Source organism: Polyodon spathula, chromosome 14 (genome assembly GCF_017654505.1).
Source record: "Polyodon spathula isolate WHYD16114869_AA chromosome 14, ASM1765450v1, whole genome shotgun sequence".
In the NCBI taxonomy this organism is placed as follows: Eukaryota; Metazoa; Chordata; class Actinopteri; order Acipenseriformes; family Polyodontidae; genus Polyodon; species Polyodon spathula.
The window spans coordinates 2,735,124-2,752,487 of record NC_054547.1 but is presented as its reverse complement, the minus strand read 5'-3'; the positions used below and the strand labels follow the sequence as shown (position 1 = coordinate 2,752,487).

At 43.3% G+C, this 17,364-nt stretch overlaps 2 protein-coding genes across 2 annotated transcripts; both read right to left on the bottom strand.

Moving 5' to 3' along the window:
- Positions 1 to 32: 32 nt before the first annotated feature.
- On the bottom strand, positions 33 to 2,684 carry LOC121327102 (probable proline--tRNA ligase, mitochondrial). The gene is made up of 2 exons (XM_041270903.1): positions 2,540 to 2,684; positions 33 to 1,519 (listed from the first exon to the last, which is right to left on the bottom strand). Exon 2 carries the CDS (start codon positions 1,498 to 1,500, stop codon positions 79 to 81), a length of 1,422 nt encoding a protein of 473 aa, XP_041126837.1. The 5' UTR covers positions 1,501 to 1,519; positions 2,540 to 2,684; the 3' UTR covers positions 33 to 78.
- Positions 2,685 to 4,431: 1,747 nt separating this feature from the next.
- dhcr24 (24-dehydrocholesterol reductase) lies at positions 4,432 to 11,049 on the bottom strand. Its single transcript, XM_041271299.1, has 9 exons — positions 10,569 to 11,049; positions 8,720 to 8,875; positions 8,383 to 8,488; positions 8,011 to 8,129; positions 7,580 to 7,843; positions 6,962 to 7,105; positions 6,327 to 6,524; positions 5,575 to 5,753; positions 4,432 to 5,210 (listed from the first exon to the last, which is right to left on the bottom strand). The coding sequence occupies exons 1-9, from the start codon at positions 10,797 to 10,799 to the stop codon at positions 5,057 to 5,059; spliced, it is 1,551 nt and encodes a 516-aa protein (XP_041127233.1). The 5' UTR covers positions 10,800 to 11,049; the 3' UTR covers positions 4,432 to 5,056.
- Between the last annotated feature and the right edge of the window lie 6,315 nt (positions 11,050 to 17,364).

Sequence of the window (17,364 nt, the reverse complement as noted above, 5' to 3'; positions counted from 1 at the left end):
ACGATACAATATATAAAAATCTCTTTATTTTTTTAGAACCCAGTGCCACACACACACTTACACTGGAGAGCACCTCAGTCACACAGTCTGTACATTTCTCAGGAAGTCAAAAACGCCCTCTCTGGTGAGGAACACAGTCTCCCCTGTATTCTGACACCAGACTTCAAAGTGAGGCTGGTCTTCCAGGATTCTCCTCCCAGCCACTATGACATAGGGGTAGCCCAGCCTGCTGGCATCCTTCAGCCTCTTCCCAATGGTGAGCTGAGTCCTGTCATCCAGCAGCACCTCTCCCCTCAGAGCAGGCACAGCCTCCCCCAGCCCATCGTACAGCGCATCCACCAGCCCTGTCGCCTGCTCCTCTTTGCTCCCCTTCTTGGGAGGCAGAATGCAGACCTGGTAGGGGGCGAGGAGTCCCGGCCAGCGGATGCTATCCTCTGTGGACAGCACCTCGATGGAGGCCGCCAGGATCCGGGTGACCCCGAGCCCGAAGCAGCCCATCTCCGTTACAGCAGGCTTGTTCTGCGGAGTGTTGTACAAGGCACTGAAAACGGAAGAGTACGTGGTCCCCAGGTAGAAGGTGTGCCCTACCTCGATACCTTTGGTCTCAGTCAGCTTCCCGTGGCATTCAGGGCAGTTTGCTTCACCCGCTTGCACGGTCTCTACGTTGGCCGAGAAGCTGCAGTTCGCACATATCAAGAGCCGGTCCTCCCCGATGTCGGCTGGGAGCTGGAACTCATGAGACAGCTTGCCCCCGATGCTGCCTGTGTCTGCCTGCACCTTGACGAAGCTCAGCCCCAGCCGCTGGAAGAGGTGGCAGTAGGCCTGGCAGACAGTATCATAGGTCTGCCTGGCTGCCTCCTCCGACACATCGAAGGTGTACATGTCTTTCATGTAGAACTCCCGGCCGCGCAGCAGCCCGAAGCGAGGCTTGGGCTCGTCCCGGAACTTCCTGGTGATCTGGTAGAGCAGGAGGGGGAGCTGCCTGTAGGAGAGGCTGCCCAGGGAGGCTATCAGCTCGGTCACAGCTTCCTCGTGGGTGGGCCCCAGGCAGTACTCCCCGTTGTGCCGGTCCCGGAGCCGGAACAGCTCCTTGCCCATCAGGTCCCAGCGCTCGCTCCTCTTCCACAGGTCAGCGGCACACAGGCTGGGCATGTTCAGCTTCTGCCCTCCGATGGCTTGCATCTCCTGGTCGATCACTCGCACCAGCTTCTCCACGGCTCTCAGCGTGTGGGGCAGGTAGTAGTAGCAGCCCGGGCTGGCTGGGTGGATGAGCCCCGCTTGCAGCATCAGCCGCTGGCTCTTGCAGGTCAGTTCCCCCTGCCGGCCCTCCACCCCCAGCTCCCTGTCCTCCCGCAGGTTCGCTGGCTGGAACAGGCGAGACACCAGGAGCCGCCTGGGCCGACCGTGCCCCTGACTGCAGTGCTGGAGTCTGGAGGGCTGGAGGCAAGCTGTGAAGTGAAGAAGCTCTTTGGAGCATTGCCTGAGAAGCATTTCCATCATTGGTGCAGATGCATTCAAACTGTGAAAAAGAAAGGGAGAATTGTTAACCGGGTTAAGCATTCGTTATCCACAAATATCCACAAAAAAAAAAAAAAAAAAAAAAAAAAAAAAAAACTATATATATATAATAATATATATATATATATATATATATATATTACATTACCACCGGCACTCAATTCTCAACTTTTTTCTGATATCTTATACCGTGCCATTTATTTTTAATACAATTGTGATATCCTTTATCTGAAATAATATACAATCTTAATTATGCTCAACAACTAAATAATAATATTCAAGTCTTGAGTCAATCAATATGCACAACACAAAACCCCAAGTTCTTGCTGTTGAGAGCAAGCTCTGTTGCTGGGTGTACTGAAAAGATACATTCCCTGAGGCCCTGCAGCCCCTCCTCTTAAACACGTTCTGCACGGGGCGGTTTTATAGTTTCCTGGTTCATAAATTAGTCAAGGTGCTCCCATACAGTACATGTTCTGTTAATTATTATCTGACCTTAAAGCATTTTTTTTTTAATCTTTAGAAATTATAACATTTTGATACTGGATTTGTAATAGTGCCCATATGCGACGTAGTAATGTGAGAGAAGAGTAGCCACCTGATTCTTCTCAGCTCTGCACTCACCTTCCTTCTGTTTAACCAGACTAGAACAGTATAATGCAAATTGACTGATCCGGTTTTATTTATGTACCCGACTGCAGCATGCCAAGGTTAATCAATATGTAATGTCTTTTCCATATAAACTTAACTTACAGTTAGTTGCATACAGATAACTATACAGCGTACAGTTTTATGAAACATATACAGTTTGCAATAGAATGCCAAGGTCAAAACGTGTGTGTTTCTGTAAGGAATTCATCGTGAGCGAGATTGTGTTGGACAGTCGGATAAGAAATGCGGGCAGAATTATTATGACCGCAACTTGGACAGAGCTATACTGTGGCAACATTCACATTGATCACCTTCAATCTGGAATTTAATCACCAGAATATACCTCATTCAGGAGGAATAAAAGTCTTACCACCAGTCCAGTGAGGTAATGAAACGCGCTGCCTCAAGGTTATCACAGTTTCAATGAATTCTAATTGAGGTCTGTGTAGTTTTCTGTATATAAAATACAAAACGTCACTGGGTGATCTGCAGGCGATTTACATTTCGACTGTGCAGTTTGCTGTGAAGCTCATGGCACGGACGCCGAAGAGGGACAAACCACCTTTCTAAACGCAGGCGGTGAAATATTTACATTAAAGACAGCGGGACAACTGATGAACCACTCCATTGTACCCCTTAGAGGGTGACAGCAAGTTGCGTTAAAGAGAGCTTTGAATTCCAATAATAATAGTACACTTTTAAACTTAATCATGATGTCATAAAGCGTTTTTCCTCTATCTAGGTCTAGAGCAGCTGTTCTCAATGGGAACGCAGTGGGGGCTCGAAGGAGGATCAGGCTGTAACCTACAGGGAGAAAAAAAAAAATCACTGCTGTGCTGAGTAACAAGCCTTGAGAAATATAAATAAAACAGCTACTTTCCCCGAAGGACCATTATTTTCTGTTTGAGATTTGCTTTTCCCCCAGTTTTTAGCTGGGGTCATTTATTCAAACCCCTTTTTAAAAATACGTCCCCATAACAAAAAAAGTCGGAAACTCTGTTCAAGAGATTGGCTGCACACCAAGATGACAAGGGCTAGGGTTAAAGTATGACACCATGTAGAGTTTGAGACAGTTCAGGCTTTTCAACTCACACCCCAATGCATTCTGGTACCCTTTACCTGTCTGAGGTACCTTTCATACCATGACTACACTTACCAGAATGCATTGCGTGTAGTGTGAGCTGAAAAGCCTGAACTGTCTCCTTCTGTCCTACTGAACATGGAGTCATATGATCACCCTAACGCGGGGCATCCAGCACTGCACAGCCTTGAATGGGGGTGCCTTGGCATGTTTGGGTCAGTTTAATCCCTGTGTCAGCTGTGAGGAAGCTGTTTGGTGAATAGCCACTTACTTAGCCCGGCTGAGCCCGGCAGAACCGAGAACAAGAATCCAGAACTCCAGATTCACTATTTAATTATTTTTAAAAATATTGTTTCATTTAATATTTTGTTTTCATACATTATGTAAACCGATTGGTTCATTACATTATACAAACAAAGTTTACAGTATGTATTTGCAGCGTCAGCTTTGTTAACAGAACTAAAAACAGAGCATTTCTAAAAGGGTTTCATTGGTTCATTCATTTTAAACAATCTTTAATCGAAAGATGGTGACATAAACACACACAGGTTTATATTTATTAAAAAAAAAAAAAAAAAAAAAATCCAAGATTTATTTTATAAAAATATTCCATTCACCGTACAGCTCTGTGAGTTGGCAGAGAAGCACACAGTGTAAAGGTGTGTGTGTGTCAGCTGTGCTGTGCTGAAGTGATCTACCCCTAGAGAGCGTTTACAAGCCCTGAATCTTCCAGCAGACAGGAGAACGGTTCTAATCCCCCAGGAGAGACCGTATGAAATGAAACCCTCAAACTCTACTGCCATAGCCTAGTCTCTCACTGCCCCTGGGTTTGAACATCATGCCCATCAGAAAGTCACCAGAACTGAATAAACACAAGAGTCAAGGACAGCAACAGTCAACACACATACGTGTACTGACTTCCAGGGTGTTATTCAGTGTAGGTGTCTGTTTTACAGTTGATAATGTGTTCATGATATTGGGAATGATAAGAGCTACAGTAAGGCCATGTTTGGATTAGGTATGTTGGTTAGATTGGCTGGTAATTGAAAGGTGTAATTTGGTAAGCCGCACAGACACGGACACGATCCCCTTGTGAACAGGACCGGGTTGTAATTTTTAAAGTTCAGTACTAAAGGTTAGACAAGGACTTAAAAAAAATTAAAAAACACAATACAATAAACTTACATTGCAGATTGAATTTATTTGTCCCCAAAACATAAATAAACACGAACTGTTCACATGAAAAATGTGATTGGCGCACACAGAACGACAGCCCAAGTCCCGAGTCAGGAACATGGCCATCTGCAGCAGAATGCAACACAGGTAAGATATACACTACAACATATACATTTAGCATTCATCTGAATATTTTAAATGTGTTTCGAAATGTTTTCGTCTACCTGTAATACATGGGAACACCTCCACCCCCACTCCCACTTTAAAATTGTAACCAAATTGCGTTTTTCTTTTAAAATGTTTAAAGTGTTTCTCACGACTACAAACATCTCACCTGAATCAATACATACAGTGCTACTTCATGGGCCAGGTTGGGTTCTGTTTTCGTGTGTGACCTTTCATGTGATAAACAATCACTGGTACAACGTATTGCACTTTTGTTATGGTTAATATTAAAATAGTGTACTTGGGAGAAAACAACTGAGCCTAACAAAATAACTGCAGTATTGCTATCATAAACTGCAGTATTGTAATGCAGACTGCAACAAACGTGCTATAGATAGTTCCCCATCACTATCCTTTAGGGTTGTTATTGCGTATGGGTGCAGTGTCTCGTGGGGCCCCTGTATTTCAGTGCCTTGCAGACTTGCAGATCTTGTCATACACCTCCGGGAAGGCCTCCTTGCAATTGAGCTGCTCTCTCAGCTTCTGGTACAGAGAGCCGTCGAACATCTCCCAGAATTCCTCGCGGTTCATGTACACGTCCGCGTACAGCATCTGGAACCTGGAACGCAGAGAACAGAGAAAGAAACTCTTTCAGACTGGAACCGTGATGATCCGATACATCGGGTTTAAAAGTCACCCGACTGGTTTTCAATTATGCCATGGCAAAAGCATGCTCTGTAAAGCAGTGTAGGGAACTGTAGGAACAGCTGACCATGAAATGCTTGAAACCTAATCTAACACCCTAATCTGCTGTACATGATGCAAGGTGCCGACCACATTCCCTACGGTCCCCCGTGGCTACCTGCTAATAAAGGTAAACTATACAGGAAGATGCTGGAAAAAATAAAGATGCGACCAGCGTTATAAAGTGGATCTCAGCTCCTCAACAGTAACAAGATCGGACAGGAAAGGACATCACTGACCCGTGCACCTCTCGCACAAACTTCTCCAGCTGCCTCATGGAGGCCTGTGCCTCGAACTGCTTGGAACTCGGCTCTCCATAGGCCCCGATATCCACATACAGCTCGTCCTCATTGCCCTTGGGGTGGACCATGCCGGGCTGGCTGGGCAGGACAAAGGGACACAGCCACAGGGGGTACACCTAGAGAACACAGGAGGAAGGTTCAGAGACAGCGCAGTGCAATGCAATGTACCGCATACTGTAAATCACCTTGGGGAAATAAACCGCTAGGGAGCTGTCAAATTCCAGTAAATCTGATCTCATGACACAATTCTAAATTCTATGTTTAATAGTACTGTAGTTCCGAGGTACAGTTTTAGCTTTTGGGATTCATAATAAGTTAATACGTTGTGTGTAGGAGACATCATTTTGCTTTGCGCAGATCAGACTTTGCGATCTCTTTGCAGACTGCACAAGATAACTTAACTTAAGATATACAGTGCTCCCTCATTATAAGGAGGATCTTTATACTGTTGAACAGGTTATAAGGCAGTATGGTCATGGCTCCCATCTGCCCCATAATGCCAATTTACTAGCACCTGCATTCTCTTTATAAGGCGGAACACACATTTCACAATCTCTTACCACTGGCTCCTGACCACAGCATTAGAAAGCTGGGGACACTGTAATAAGAGACACACTGAACGAGACCTATTAACTAACGAATGTAAATGCAAGACGGCAAGGACAGGGAGCTGAGAAGAGCGCGCTCACATTGATGTCGTTGTGGAAGGCATTGATGGATTGCTCCAGGTGCTTCATGGGTACCAGCATGTCCTGGACCACGTGGTGCTGCTCATACAGCTTCCGGATCGTCTCTCCCTGGGTCAGCTTCAGAAGAGAGATCTTGGGGGGCACCATCCAGCCGAACAGGTAGCGGAAAGCGGGGTGGTTACCGAACGGAATAATGTCCTGTGGCAAAAACACGACCAGGAAGATCTTATCAAGCCAGTGCTGCATCGTTATCCGACAGGATCATGATCATCTGTGATATCACTTACACAATTTACTGTTCATTGTTCTTACAAATAGCAGCCTGAAACTGAAGTGATACTGCTGTCTAATTTATATCAGATGGCTTGTATCAGATCCGAAAAACATCACATTAAATCTATACTGTTTAGATGATAGTATAGTGTGTGGATTTTCACCCGTTTAAGGTCAGCCTGTATTGTACTTTGTAATGTTCTTTATAAAGAGGTATGAATATACATAAACATGCAAACTAGCAGTCTGAACCCGTTATGTTTACAGTTCTAAACTCTCTCTCTAAATCATTCAGCACAAAGTCAAACCACCAGTCATGCCCGCTGCTCATAGAGGTGCATTCCAGTATTCCAGTAGTGTACCTGCAGCTCCCAGAAGATGCTGCGAGTGTGTCGGTGATAGTAGTGCCTCAGGGGAATGTACTCCACTCCGCTCCGGTTGGCTCTTAAGTAACTCTCCACATGTTTATAGAACCAGGGCTTGTAGTAATGTCCGATGCTGTTGATCTGAGGGAAGAAAGAACAGGAACATTTACTCTGAAATAAGATTTCCTGATGCATGCAGTCCATGTAAGTTCTTCACTATTCCGGTCCTCAAGGTCCGCAGCCCTCCTGGTCTCTGTTACAGTTGAACCAGCTGAATCTCCTTCCAGGTCAGTTGATTATAACCTCCTAAGTCCTGAGACCACGTTTGTTAAGACAAAACGAAATGTGGCTGTGAAACACGTCATTTGCTTTACTCAAGACCACGAAACGCATACAACATATGAGACCAATATCTGGGACCCTGAAGTTTTGAACACTCAGTATTGTGCATGTCCGCACTTGAGGGCTCTCTGGCTGATGACAGCGTGGGACATTTTAAATGAAAAATGTTGGGTATACTGGACAGGAGGACGAGGACACCTATAAAACCTGGAGGACCTATAAAACCGGGAGGACTCTGGACCGGTATCAACCAGTTTTCTCCCCAGTTGTTACCTTGTCAGACTCCGCCTCCTCAGTCATGACCCCGGTCATTATCACGGCTTGGTCGCGGGAGTACACCAGCCCCTCCACAAACTGGTTCTTCTTGTTGGCGGACTCGCTGGAGAACCTCTGGCAGATCTTCTCCAGCCCACTCACGGGCTCGTAGTGCAGCCGAACGTACCTGCGGGCTGGGATGATTCTGATCTCCGCAGCCACGAGGAAACCCAGCGTGCCGCAGGACCAGGGCACTGCATAGAACAGCTCGGAATTCTCCTCCTGCCAGAGTAGGAGCATAGACAGCAGCGGTGGCTTTCAGACAGGAAGGCTTTGGCAATGGGCTTAAAGCACTTCGAGAAAGCCAGGTAAGCTTGCTGTCTCGCGCTTCACACGTGTCTTAAATTGCACCAAGTGATAATATTAGGAGGAATATAAAAGTGACTCACCGCAGTGCACCGGACCAGACTGCCGTCAGCGAGCACCAGTTCATAGGCCACACAGATGTGCTGGAACAGCCCGTAAATGTGCGACGAGGACTCGATTCCCGTGCCCATGACCAAGCCACCTGACGAGCGCAGAACAGGCATGGCTTACTGAACCTGGCCCTGTAAACAGGTTGTCTAACTCCACTCGTGCATCTAGCTGATGCAAATTCATACAAGTAAGCATTTCTATTTCTGTGAAATACATTAAACTCAACTACACAGAGCAAGTGGGAGTCTCATTCTCATCCCAACCTTGCACACAAGCAAACTGGTGTTATACTACAGCACATTTATCGTATGTCGAAGTGGGAGGTTAATCCAAATGACACACACCCACTGTGAGGTCATCAAGCTCCGGCAGCACTGGAAGAGTCCAGCCAATCGAATTGAGCAGCGCGGTCACCTGACCCATGTTAGCCAATGGTTCGACACGAACAACCTAGAAGATTAAATAGCGTTAACATCCAATTGAAATTCTGCACAAAGTACAGGCACAAACCTTGCACTATGTGAAAGATAAAACGGGGAGGTCTGTGACACCAGACACCCACATGCACATTCCCTGCAGAGTAAATCATACATCTGCATGAAGATTTTGTATTCATCATTCTGCTATGCACCAGCGATATTAACTCTTTGTTCACACTGCCTGTGATTGAGTCTTCCTCACCTGTCTCTTGGTGTCCACCTCAAGGATGTCCATCAGATTGATCATGATGTTCTTGTGAGTCTTCTTGTACTTCCCCACCCGCAGAGACACTGTGAGCCAGCCAGGTCGGCCCGTGCACATGTAGGTCTTACTCCCCTCCTCCTTCCATTCTCGGACCTGGGGGATAAAAAAAACACATCATTCCAAACTGCAGACAACCTTACTGTACCTCATACCAGCTCTCCTCCCAGCAGCTGATGAGCTAATAACACGGACACCAGCACGAGACACGCACTTACTCTCCAATGCAGAGCCTACCCTTTTTCAACTCAATGCGCTGAGATGGTCATTACAACCTCACCAGGTCATTTTTCAACGAAAGGGAAAAAGCACCAAGTGCAATCTAACTTACAATAAAGAAGCGTTCAGTTACAAGGAGCAGAAAGGTGTTCACTTGACCTTCTGTATGACAGGGATTGCACCTTAGATGCTTAAGATTTGATGCAACTGTGCAGCAAAAAGGATATTGTTCTTAGTTTATCTAGGTATAGTCTCTGTGTAGTTGATCTTAGTTTGGAAGCTACATCTAAACATAGTACATTGCAGTCATTTCTAAAAAGCTATGTTTTTGTTGGAGACGGCACAAAACAGAATGCTGAAATGAAAGTCTAGTATTTGAAAGGAGGCAATATGCAATGGTCAAAAAGCTTGCAGGTGTCCCATGCTTTTCCCGTTGTTATACTATGCATTTACCAAAGTCTGCCATGGTTTGCCATTACAAAAAAAAATTGTACAATGCTTATCTATGCTTAACTCCACTTTGCAATGCTTTTACTAAGGGGCTATTTTATAAGGGTGAATCCAGTCCCCTGTGTGGGATGTTTCGTGTGCAAAGCAAAGCAGCGGTCTCTTAATCAGACACACATTCTTTATTTTACTGTGTAGCTTCCTGTGCCAGTGCAGCTCAAAGCATTACCATGTTCTGATTATCACCGCTATGAGAAAGGAAATGTTTAATTGAAAGCACATTTATTTAATGTCTGGTGGACTTCATGCCCTGACAATCCTTGACAATGTGGTGCCCACAGTGATGTGACATCCTTTGTCTCTGTAAGAATAGGACTGTCACGCAGTACAGATCGCTAGTAGTGGGGGGATGCTGTGCCCAGCAAAACAGTGGAGGAACCTTCTAATCTTCTAATAATAACCCCGCTACTACTGCTAATAATATACTCCAAATTCTATCTTCCATTGCAAAGTACATCCTGTAACAAGGACACATGATTGCTGCACAGATTTCTGTAACATAATGTTCAATACAGTATAATAATAATAATAATAATAATAAATAATAATAATAATAATAATAATAATAATGTTTGGGCAGTTAAGAGGATTGTGTAGAAGAACTTAATAAAATACACAGCCTAGAATAAGTGTTGAATAACACTAATCCATAACAAAGGTTATGCATGAGTTACATCACACCGACATTCAAAACTTGCAGACATTGGTTGGAAAAAATACATACTGTGAATACATGAACGACGGGTATCAGGATTTAGCTGATTAAACTGACAGTAAAGGAGGCAATGGCTCCGGCTTCTACTGTACACTACATTGTGTTGCTGTGCATTGGAGCAGAAATGACCACATACCATTCTTGAAAGAATAGCGGTAGCTGGAATGGCTCAAACTGTTATGCAAGGCTTAAAAGGTCTATGACATCATTACGTGCAGTATTATGGTCTTCAAAATCGTACAGGTTTATTACAGTTGGCTTCTATTACTATGACAAGTCGAATCACCAGTGCAGAATGTGCACGGTGTATGAGTACACTGTAAACAGTAGCTACAGTGGCTGTCTTACCTGTCGCTGTATGCTCTTGACGCGCTGGTCGTGCTGTTTGGGGGCGCTGCACATCTTGAAAATGACCCAGGCGCGCAGGTAATAGTAGATATCGAATATTACCGACAAGGGGAGCAGGAACAGACACACGAAAATCCATCTCTGATGTATGATCACGTACTCCAGCCCTTTCACCTTAACCCACAGCAGGAATAAAACAACCAGTCCTGCTAAATACACCACGGAGTCCATTTCTTTTAAGAGTATTTATATTCTTTTTACGCAAACCAATTCTGTCACCCTATAGAAGTGTAAATAAGTACCATTAGAACAACGTGTGCAGACACCTGTGCATATTTTACATCTCTAGGATTACATTTTTTGTGCACAATTAAATTTTTTTTTTAAATTGTTTTTCTAAACGGACACCTTCTTATAATATAATAATGATTCTATTATTACTTGACTCCTTCCCTTTTCGCCTCTGCAACTACAGTAGAACAGCTGTGCTTGTGTAAAGTGACACGCCTTCTGGCTGTCCTCGCAATCTGTAACGCCGATGATTGGCCAGGAACATGCCATTTTCGTGAGACCAGGTGGTGCGCACAACGTTTGAGACCAATAGATACCGAGTGAACCGTCAGACCATTGCAGCAAGCCTCACGATTGACAGTACGGTGTAAAAGTAGATAGTAACTGGAATTCACCTCTCCCTGCCCGAGTGTGGCGTTGCATGCCTGGGCTGTTTACCAGCGGGAACACAAAATACGGTGTTTTATTAGCCGTCTTTATCCTTCAGTTCCCAATACAAACCGCTGGAACGGTCTTTACTGCCAGTGGCGTCACAAAACAAATTCCTAATTCTTAACTACCCATTTCCCTTTCTCTAAACCAATAGCATATAAATACTCATCCTTTTTCAGAACTGACAATATATATATATATATAATATATATATAGGTGGGCTATATATATATCATATATATAATATATATATATATATATAAAGACGCGGTTTTCCTCTGACTATATTTTTAATAGAAATATCTTGCTAAAGAATGCGTCGAACGCTAGCAACCAGGCAAAACATTTGGATTATCTGAAGCGAGGGGGAGAGAGGTAATGTTATCATTTGAAAATGCATAACATGTTAAACGTTATGAAGATCAATGGCAACAAAACTAAATACATAATAGTTATATTCAAACAAATATTTATATTATAACATATCTCCACATTTTTGTCATATGCTTAATGTTTTGTTATTTTCCATAGGGGGGGCTGTTGAAGCCCATATCACTTGGTTAACTATGATAGTGCTGAATAAATTGGCCGAGTCATCAAATACGCAGATCTGTGGACGATATGGGCTTCGTTACTTTTCCCATAGACCAGTTTATAAATGTTTCCAAAGCAAAGTGTAACCGTAGCGAACACATCATACTGCATAGATAAGATAAACTGTATTTTTAAATACATTTTTACAAACTAGATTTTTTTTTTAATCTTGGTTTTTCTAGCCACATTTTGTGTCTCTGTTTAATGGTTTGATTGCACTTTGTGTGTGAAGCGCTGTGGGATCCTATAGGTGCTATAGAAATGTGAATTGTATTGTATTGTATTGTCTTAGGTAAGCATATTAAAACCCGGTCGATGTATTGTACAGCAGTGGGGGAAGCATGTGACAACTACCATGCAACTGAAGCCAACATCTTGAAGGTTAAAGGAGTTAAACATTTACAAGTGAGAAAAACATGACATTACACACCGGGTGAGATTTTAAATGTTCCTTCTGACTGTACAAACTTGCCAAACCAACAACCTTGAGACACTGTTTATCTCAGGCACCAGTTAACATTTTTATTAGATGGTGTTATTTACTTATTTACACACAAAAAAGCCCATCACAATTACTCACACACATACTGTAGTTAAAGATGTTGTAAATGTGAAAAACATGTTTTAGTTATACAGTACAGGCAAAAATGGTGTTACTTTTCAAGCACTGTACTATACTGTACTGTATATGGAGCCACTTATGGTGTTTTGGAATGAGGGGGTGGCAGATTTAGCAGTCCACAGCTAGCAATGTATTATACTTGACAGCCACAGCACACCCATTCCAGGTGTTTGGACCAGCTTGATTAGCCCCAGTGTACAGGCAACAAGCTCAAGAGTAAAACGAGGAATGCATCAAACTGCTATGCAATGGACAGTCTCGTTTCCCACACTGAATAATAATACAAAGTCCCAGTAAAGAAAGTGTGAATGAATTGAATCTGTCGACTTGTTTAAAGTTCAAGCTCCAGTCTGACTGTTGTTGATGCAGTATTATTCATTTATTGATTTACAGTACCATCACTTCCCTTATAACAGATTTACCTCTATATTTAATCTAGTAGTTTCACCATGGTTATAGTATGCATTTACTATCATTCACCATGCTTTTCCATGTTTATGAATATGCCTTACCATAGCTCGCTATTCTTTACAATGCTTAGTGTATGCTTTCCCATGCTTTCCCGTGCTTTCCCTTGTGCTTTATTACACTTTGCTTTGATTTAACTATGGGCTGTTTTTGTAAGGGCTGCCCGTGGCTGCCAGTACACAGTCCCTTTGATTCTGCAGTCAGTCAGCGGCGTTTAATTAGCCTTGCATTGGAAGCCCCCCGGTAGGACACTGTGCACTTATACACCGTTTCATTTTACCCATGATGAATGAGTCCTGACATCGTTTCAATTAGGCTCTGGAACTCAGCTCTCCTGCCCAAAACTTGATTTTATAATGACATTCCTTAGAAAGTTCACCACAGGTAATACTAGTACTCGGTACAAAAAAAACCAAAACAAAACAAAAAAAACACAACAACAACAACAAACCGTTAGACTCAAAGCTAATTCTTTCAATATTTCAAATAGTTTTTTTTCTATTTATCTATCTATCTGTTTCATGGTGTGGTGTTTGCTCTAAGTATATTTATATATGTATTTATTTTTCCTGCTGGGGTTTTACGTATTATTTTTAATTGCTTGGCCAATAGCAGGTAAACGCTAGTCTGCGCAGCAGCGTGGACGTGGTCAGTTTCGTGAGCCCCGGAGTTAACACGGAGCTGTAGTATTGTTCAGTTACAGTTTTATATTTAAGAGCAGAAAGGGTGTTCCCAAAACCAAACTGAAATCTGTTCAGCCATGTTTTCTGACATCTATATTTAATAATAAACAATCGTTAGGTTAAAACTAAGCAAAATAAAGCACTAGGGCAACATGATGTGGGCGTTTCGTTGATGATACGGATTTGTTTCTGGTACGACCACGTCTCTGGCGTCGGATAATCGCAAAAAAACTTCGTTTCCGAGTGGATTATACTGTTTGATTTAATCTGGGACCATTTTGAAAGGCAAAAATCGGCACACTCGCTTATAACTGAGGAAGTTTACATGTAAGTTTAGCGTTTGTAATCTGTAAACTTCATGGAGTTTGTGATCGAGTTTCATGTTATTGTTATGTAGCACATATTTAAATTCTGGACACTATAGTATATTATCAAACTATCAGTATTATTAGAGTATAGTTATTTTTTGTTTACAGATAAATAATCCCCCCCCCCCCCCCACACACACAAACGTAATAATACTTTTATTTTTATCTAGCTGTGATGTTTTAAAGGAGCATCGTTGTCATTGCTTCCTCTTTTGTGTCATGCGAGAGTGACAAAAGTCATGATCTTTTTTCTAACTTGAGACATCAACTGTGTGTGTGTGTGTGTGTATTTGTAGATGTAGATATACAGATATATAGATGGATAGACAGAGTAGAGACAGACAGACCAACAGACAGCTAGACACTTGGTAGACTGATAGCTAGCTAGAAAAACAGACAGCCTATTGATAAATCAATCAAATCTGTCTGTCTGTCTGTCTCAACTATATCTACCTATAGCTCCATCTATCTGTCTGTGAATGTTATTTATAAACAGTCTGTCTTATACTGTGTTTGTACAAAACAGTTTTCTCCACTGCACTGGCTATGTATACTCTATACAGAGAAGCAGATAGCAGATCTCTGAAGCATAAACACTTGAGTCACATCGGTACAGGGGAATTGGGCTTGTTCCTGTGAATATCTCAAAATAAACTTGTAATCTGTATCATTAATCATCTTCAGTTTGTGTAGAAATGTTGAATAAACGTTAAGTAGTGTCTCCTCATCTCCACTGGTACTGTGTGTGTTGAGATAGTAACCCCCTGGAGTTTAAACATTATCCAAAGGTTAAGGGAGCAAACATGTTTGTTTTAGTGTGGGGGTTGATACAAACACACCAGAGTTCAAAATATGACCCAATTTCAAGGGAAAGACAATTTGCAAGGAGAAGTTAAATACTGTATTTGCTAGTTATAAACCGTTGTGTTTTAGTGTAGCATTAAAATAAAAAAAGCCCCTGCTTTAAATTCATGTTATTGTCATAATCATTAAGGCCCCCCATTCACAAAATTTCAAAGACATGTTTTTTTAAGATTAAACAGCTTTTGGAAAACTGAGAATAACCTAATAAAAATCCCTCTTTAAAACAGCTGGAAAAAGGTTTTGTGAACTGCAAACCTGATTTAAATAAATAAAACTGACTTAAAAAAACCCCCAAAAAACAGTATTTAACAAAACATTCCTTGAAACGATATTATGAATAGGGCCTAATAAAGTGATAGGCTGTCTGTAGCTGGTGGGTGTGGAGTGCTCCTGTCGCTGAGTTATTCCAGCTGTGCCTCAGGCTGAGTCTGCTGTGTAGTGTCAGCAGCAGACAGCAGTGCTCTCTCTTTCTCACTCTCTCTCTCTCTCTCTCTCTCTCTCTCTCTCTCTCTGTGTGTGTGTATGTGTGTGCCTGTGTTGACTAGATTGCTTTCTCATTGAACCCAGGTTAGCTTCAGCATTAGAGAGGCCAAGCGGAATGGGAGGGACGGTTTGCAGACACCACAGTCTAGAGCTTGATTCGTGTAATGGTGAAGGAATATTCTGAGCTGCTACCAGACTGAAGCTCATTCTACCAGAAGAGAAGGACGCCTGCAGCCTAAGGACTCCTGCAGGTGTGTCAGGCTTTAGTTTTTTTTTTCTTTTTTGAGAGTCGTGGAAAAGAACATGCTGTTGCTGTAGGTGCAATGCCTTCGTTTCACAATGAGTTGACCAGCATCGGGCTGATACTCATGTTCGTCGCGGTCCTGCCGTTGGTGTTATTGTCCGGCAAGACGGATTGGGCTGAGCTGTCTATCTGGACCGCCATGATGTACATGCTGCTGTGTGTGTTCTTAGTGGGAGCTCTGCTGCTTTTCCGTGGGTTTTACCAGACAGTGAAATCGAACCACAGCAACACTTACAGCCCGTCTCTCTTCTTCCTGCGAAGCCGCTTGCAGGAGCCCCAGAGGACTATCATACAGAGGTATGCACTCTGCCATTTTGAGTCTTCCTTGTCCCAAGATCACACAGAGGGTTATCTCAGGGTCTCCAGATAACCATTTGGTTTTCCATCATTTTTAAAGGGGGCCCGTTATTAGTGTCCTTATTCTGTGTTTTTAGTTGATTTGTTGAAACTGCTGAGAAAAACCAGAGCAGACATTATCTGTTTGCTGTGCAGAAACCAACTCTTAAATAAACATGCAATCACAGTCAAAACAGGGTACATTGAGGGCAGGTTTCTCAAATGGTGGGGTTTTTTTTGGTTCAGAAATATGCAATTTTAAAACATTTAGAACATTTTAAAACTTGTTTTACCCTTCATTAAATGTCCAATCTTTAGTGTTGTTGTTGATAAATATGCATAGCCTGGAATGAGGTCTAAAAAACTGAAAGGTGGGCCAGTGCTAATGTGGCTATGGTAAAGACAAGTAAGATAACCGATTCTAAAGACCTGGTTACCCATTTTAAAACACCCAACAGTGCTAAGTTTAGAAATACTTAACAATTTTAATGACAAACATTTCAACCAGAAGTCTTTATCACTGTCTTCAATTGTGTTTGACTGTCTCTTAGTTTACCTGCCTTTTTTTTTTTCAGACGGCTAGAAGACATGAGGAGGACTGGAATCCAGAGAGAGTCTGTCTCTCGCCCCTGTGTGTCTCCTAGATACACCGCACACACCCTGACTGTGCACCAGGACCTCCCCCCCTCCTATGAGACAGTGATGAAGACCATGACAGGACCCTCTGCCTTACAGCAGAGCATTGCAAACACTGCCTGACACAGAGAGACCCAGGCACTGACAATACAGAGAGCCAGGCATTGACAATACAGAGAGCCAGGCACTGACAACACAGAGACCCAGGCACTGACAACACAGAGACCGAAGCACTGACAATACAGAGACCCAGGCACTGACAACACAGAGACCCAGGCGCTGACAACACAGAGAGCCAGGCGCTGACAATACAGAGAGCCAGGCGCTGACAATACAGAGAGCCAGGCGCTGACAATACAGAGAGCCAGGCGCTGACAACACAGAGATCCAGGCGCTGACAACACAGAGATCCAGGCGCTGACAACACAGAGACCCAGGCGCTGACAACACAGAGACCCAGGCACTGACAACACAGAGACCCAGGCACTGACAACACAGAGACCCAGGCACTGACAACACAGAGACCCAGGCACTGACAACACAGAGACCCAGGCACTGACAACACAGAGACCCAGGCACTGACAATACAGAGACCCAGGCACTGACAACACAGAGACCCAGGCACTGACAACACAGAGACCCAGGCACTGACAACACAGAGACCCAGGCACTGACAACACAGAGACCCAGGCACTGACAACACAGAGACCCAGGC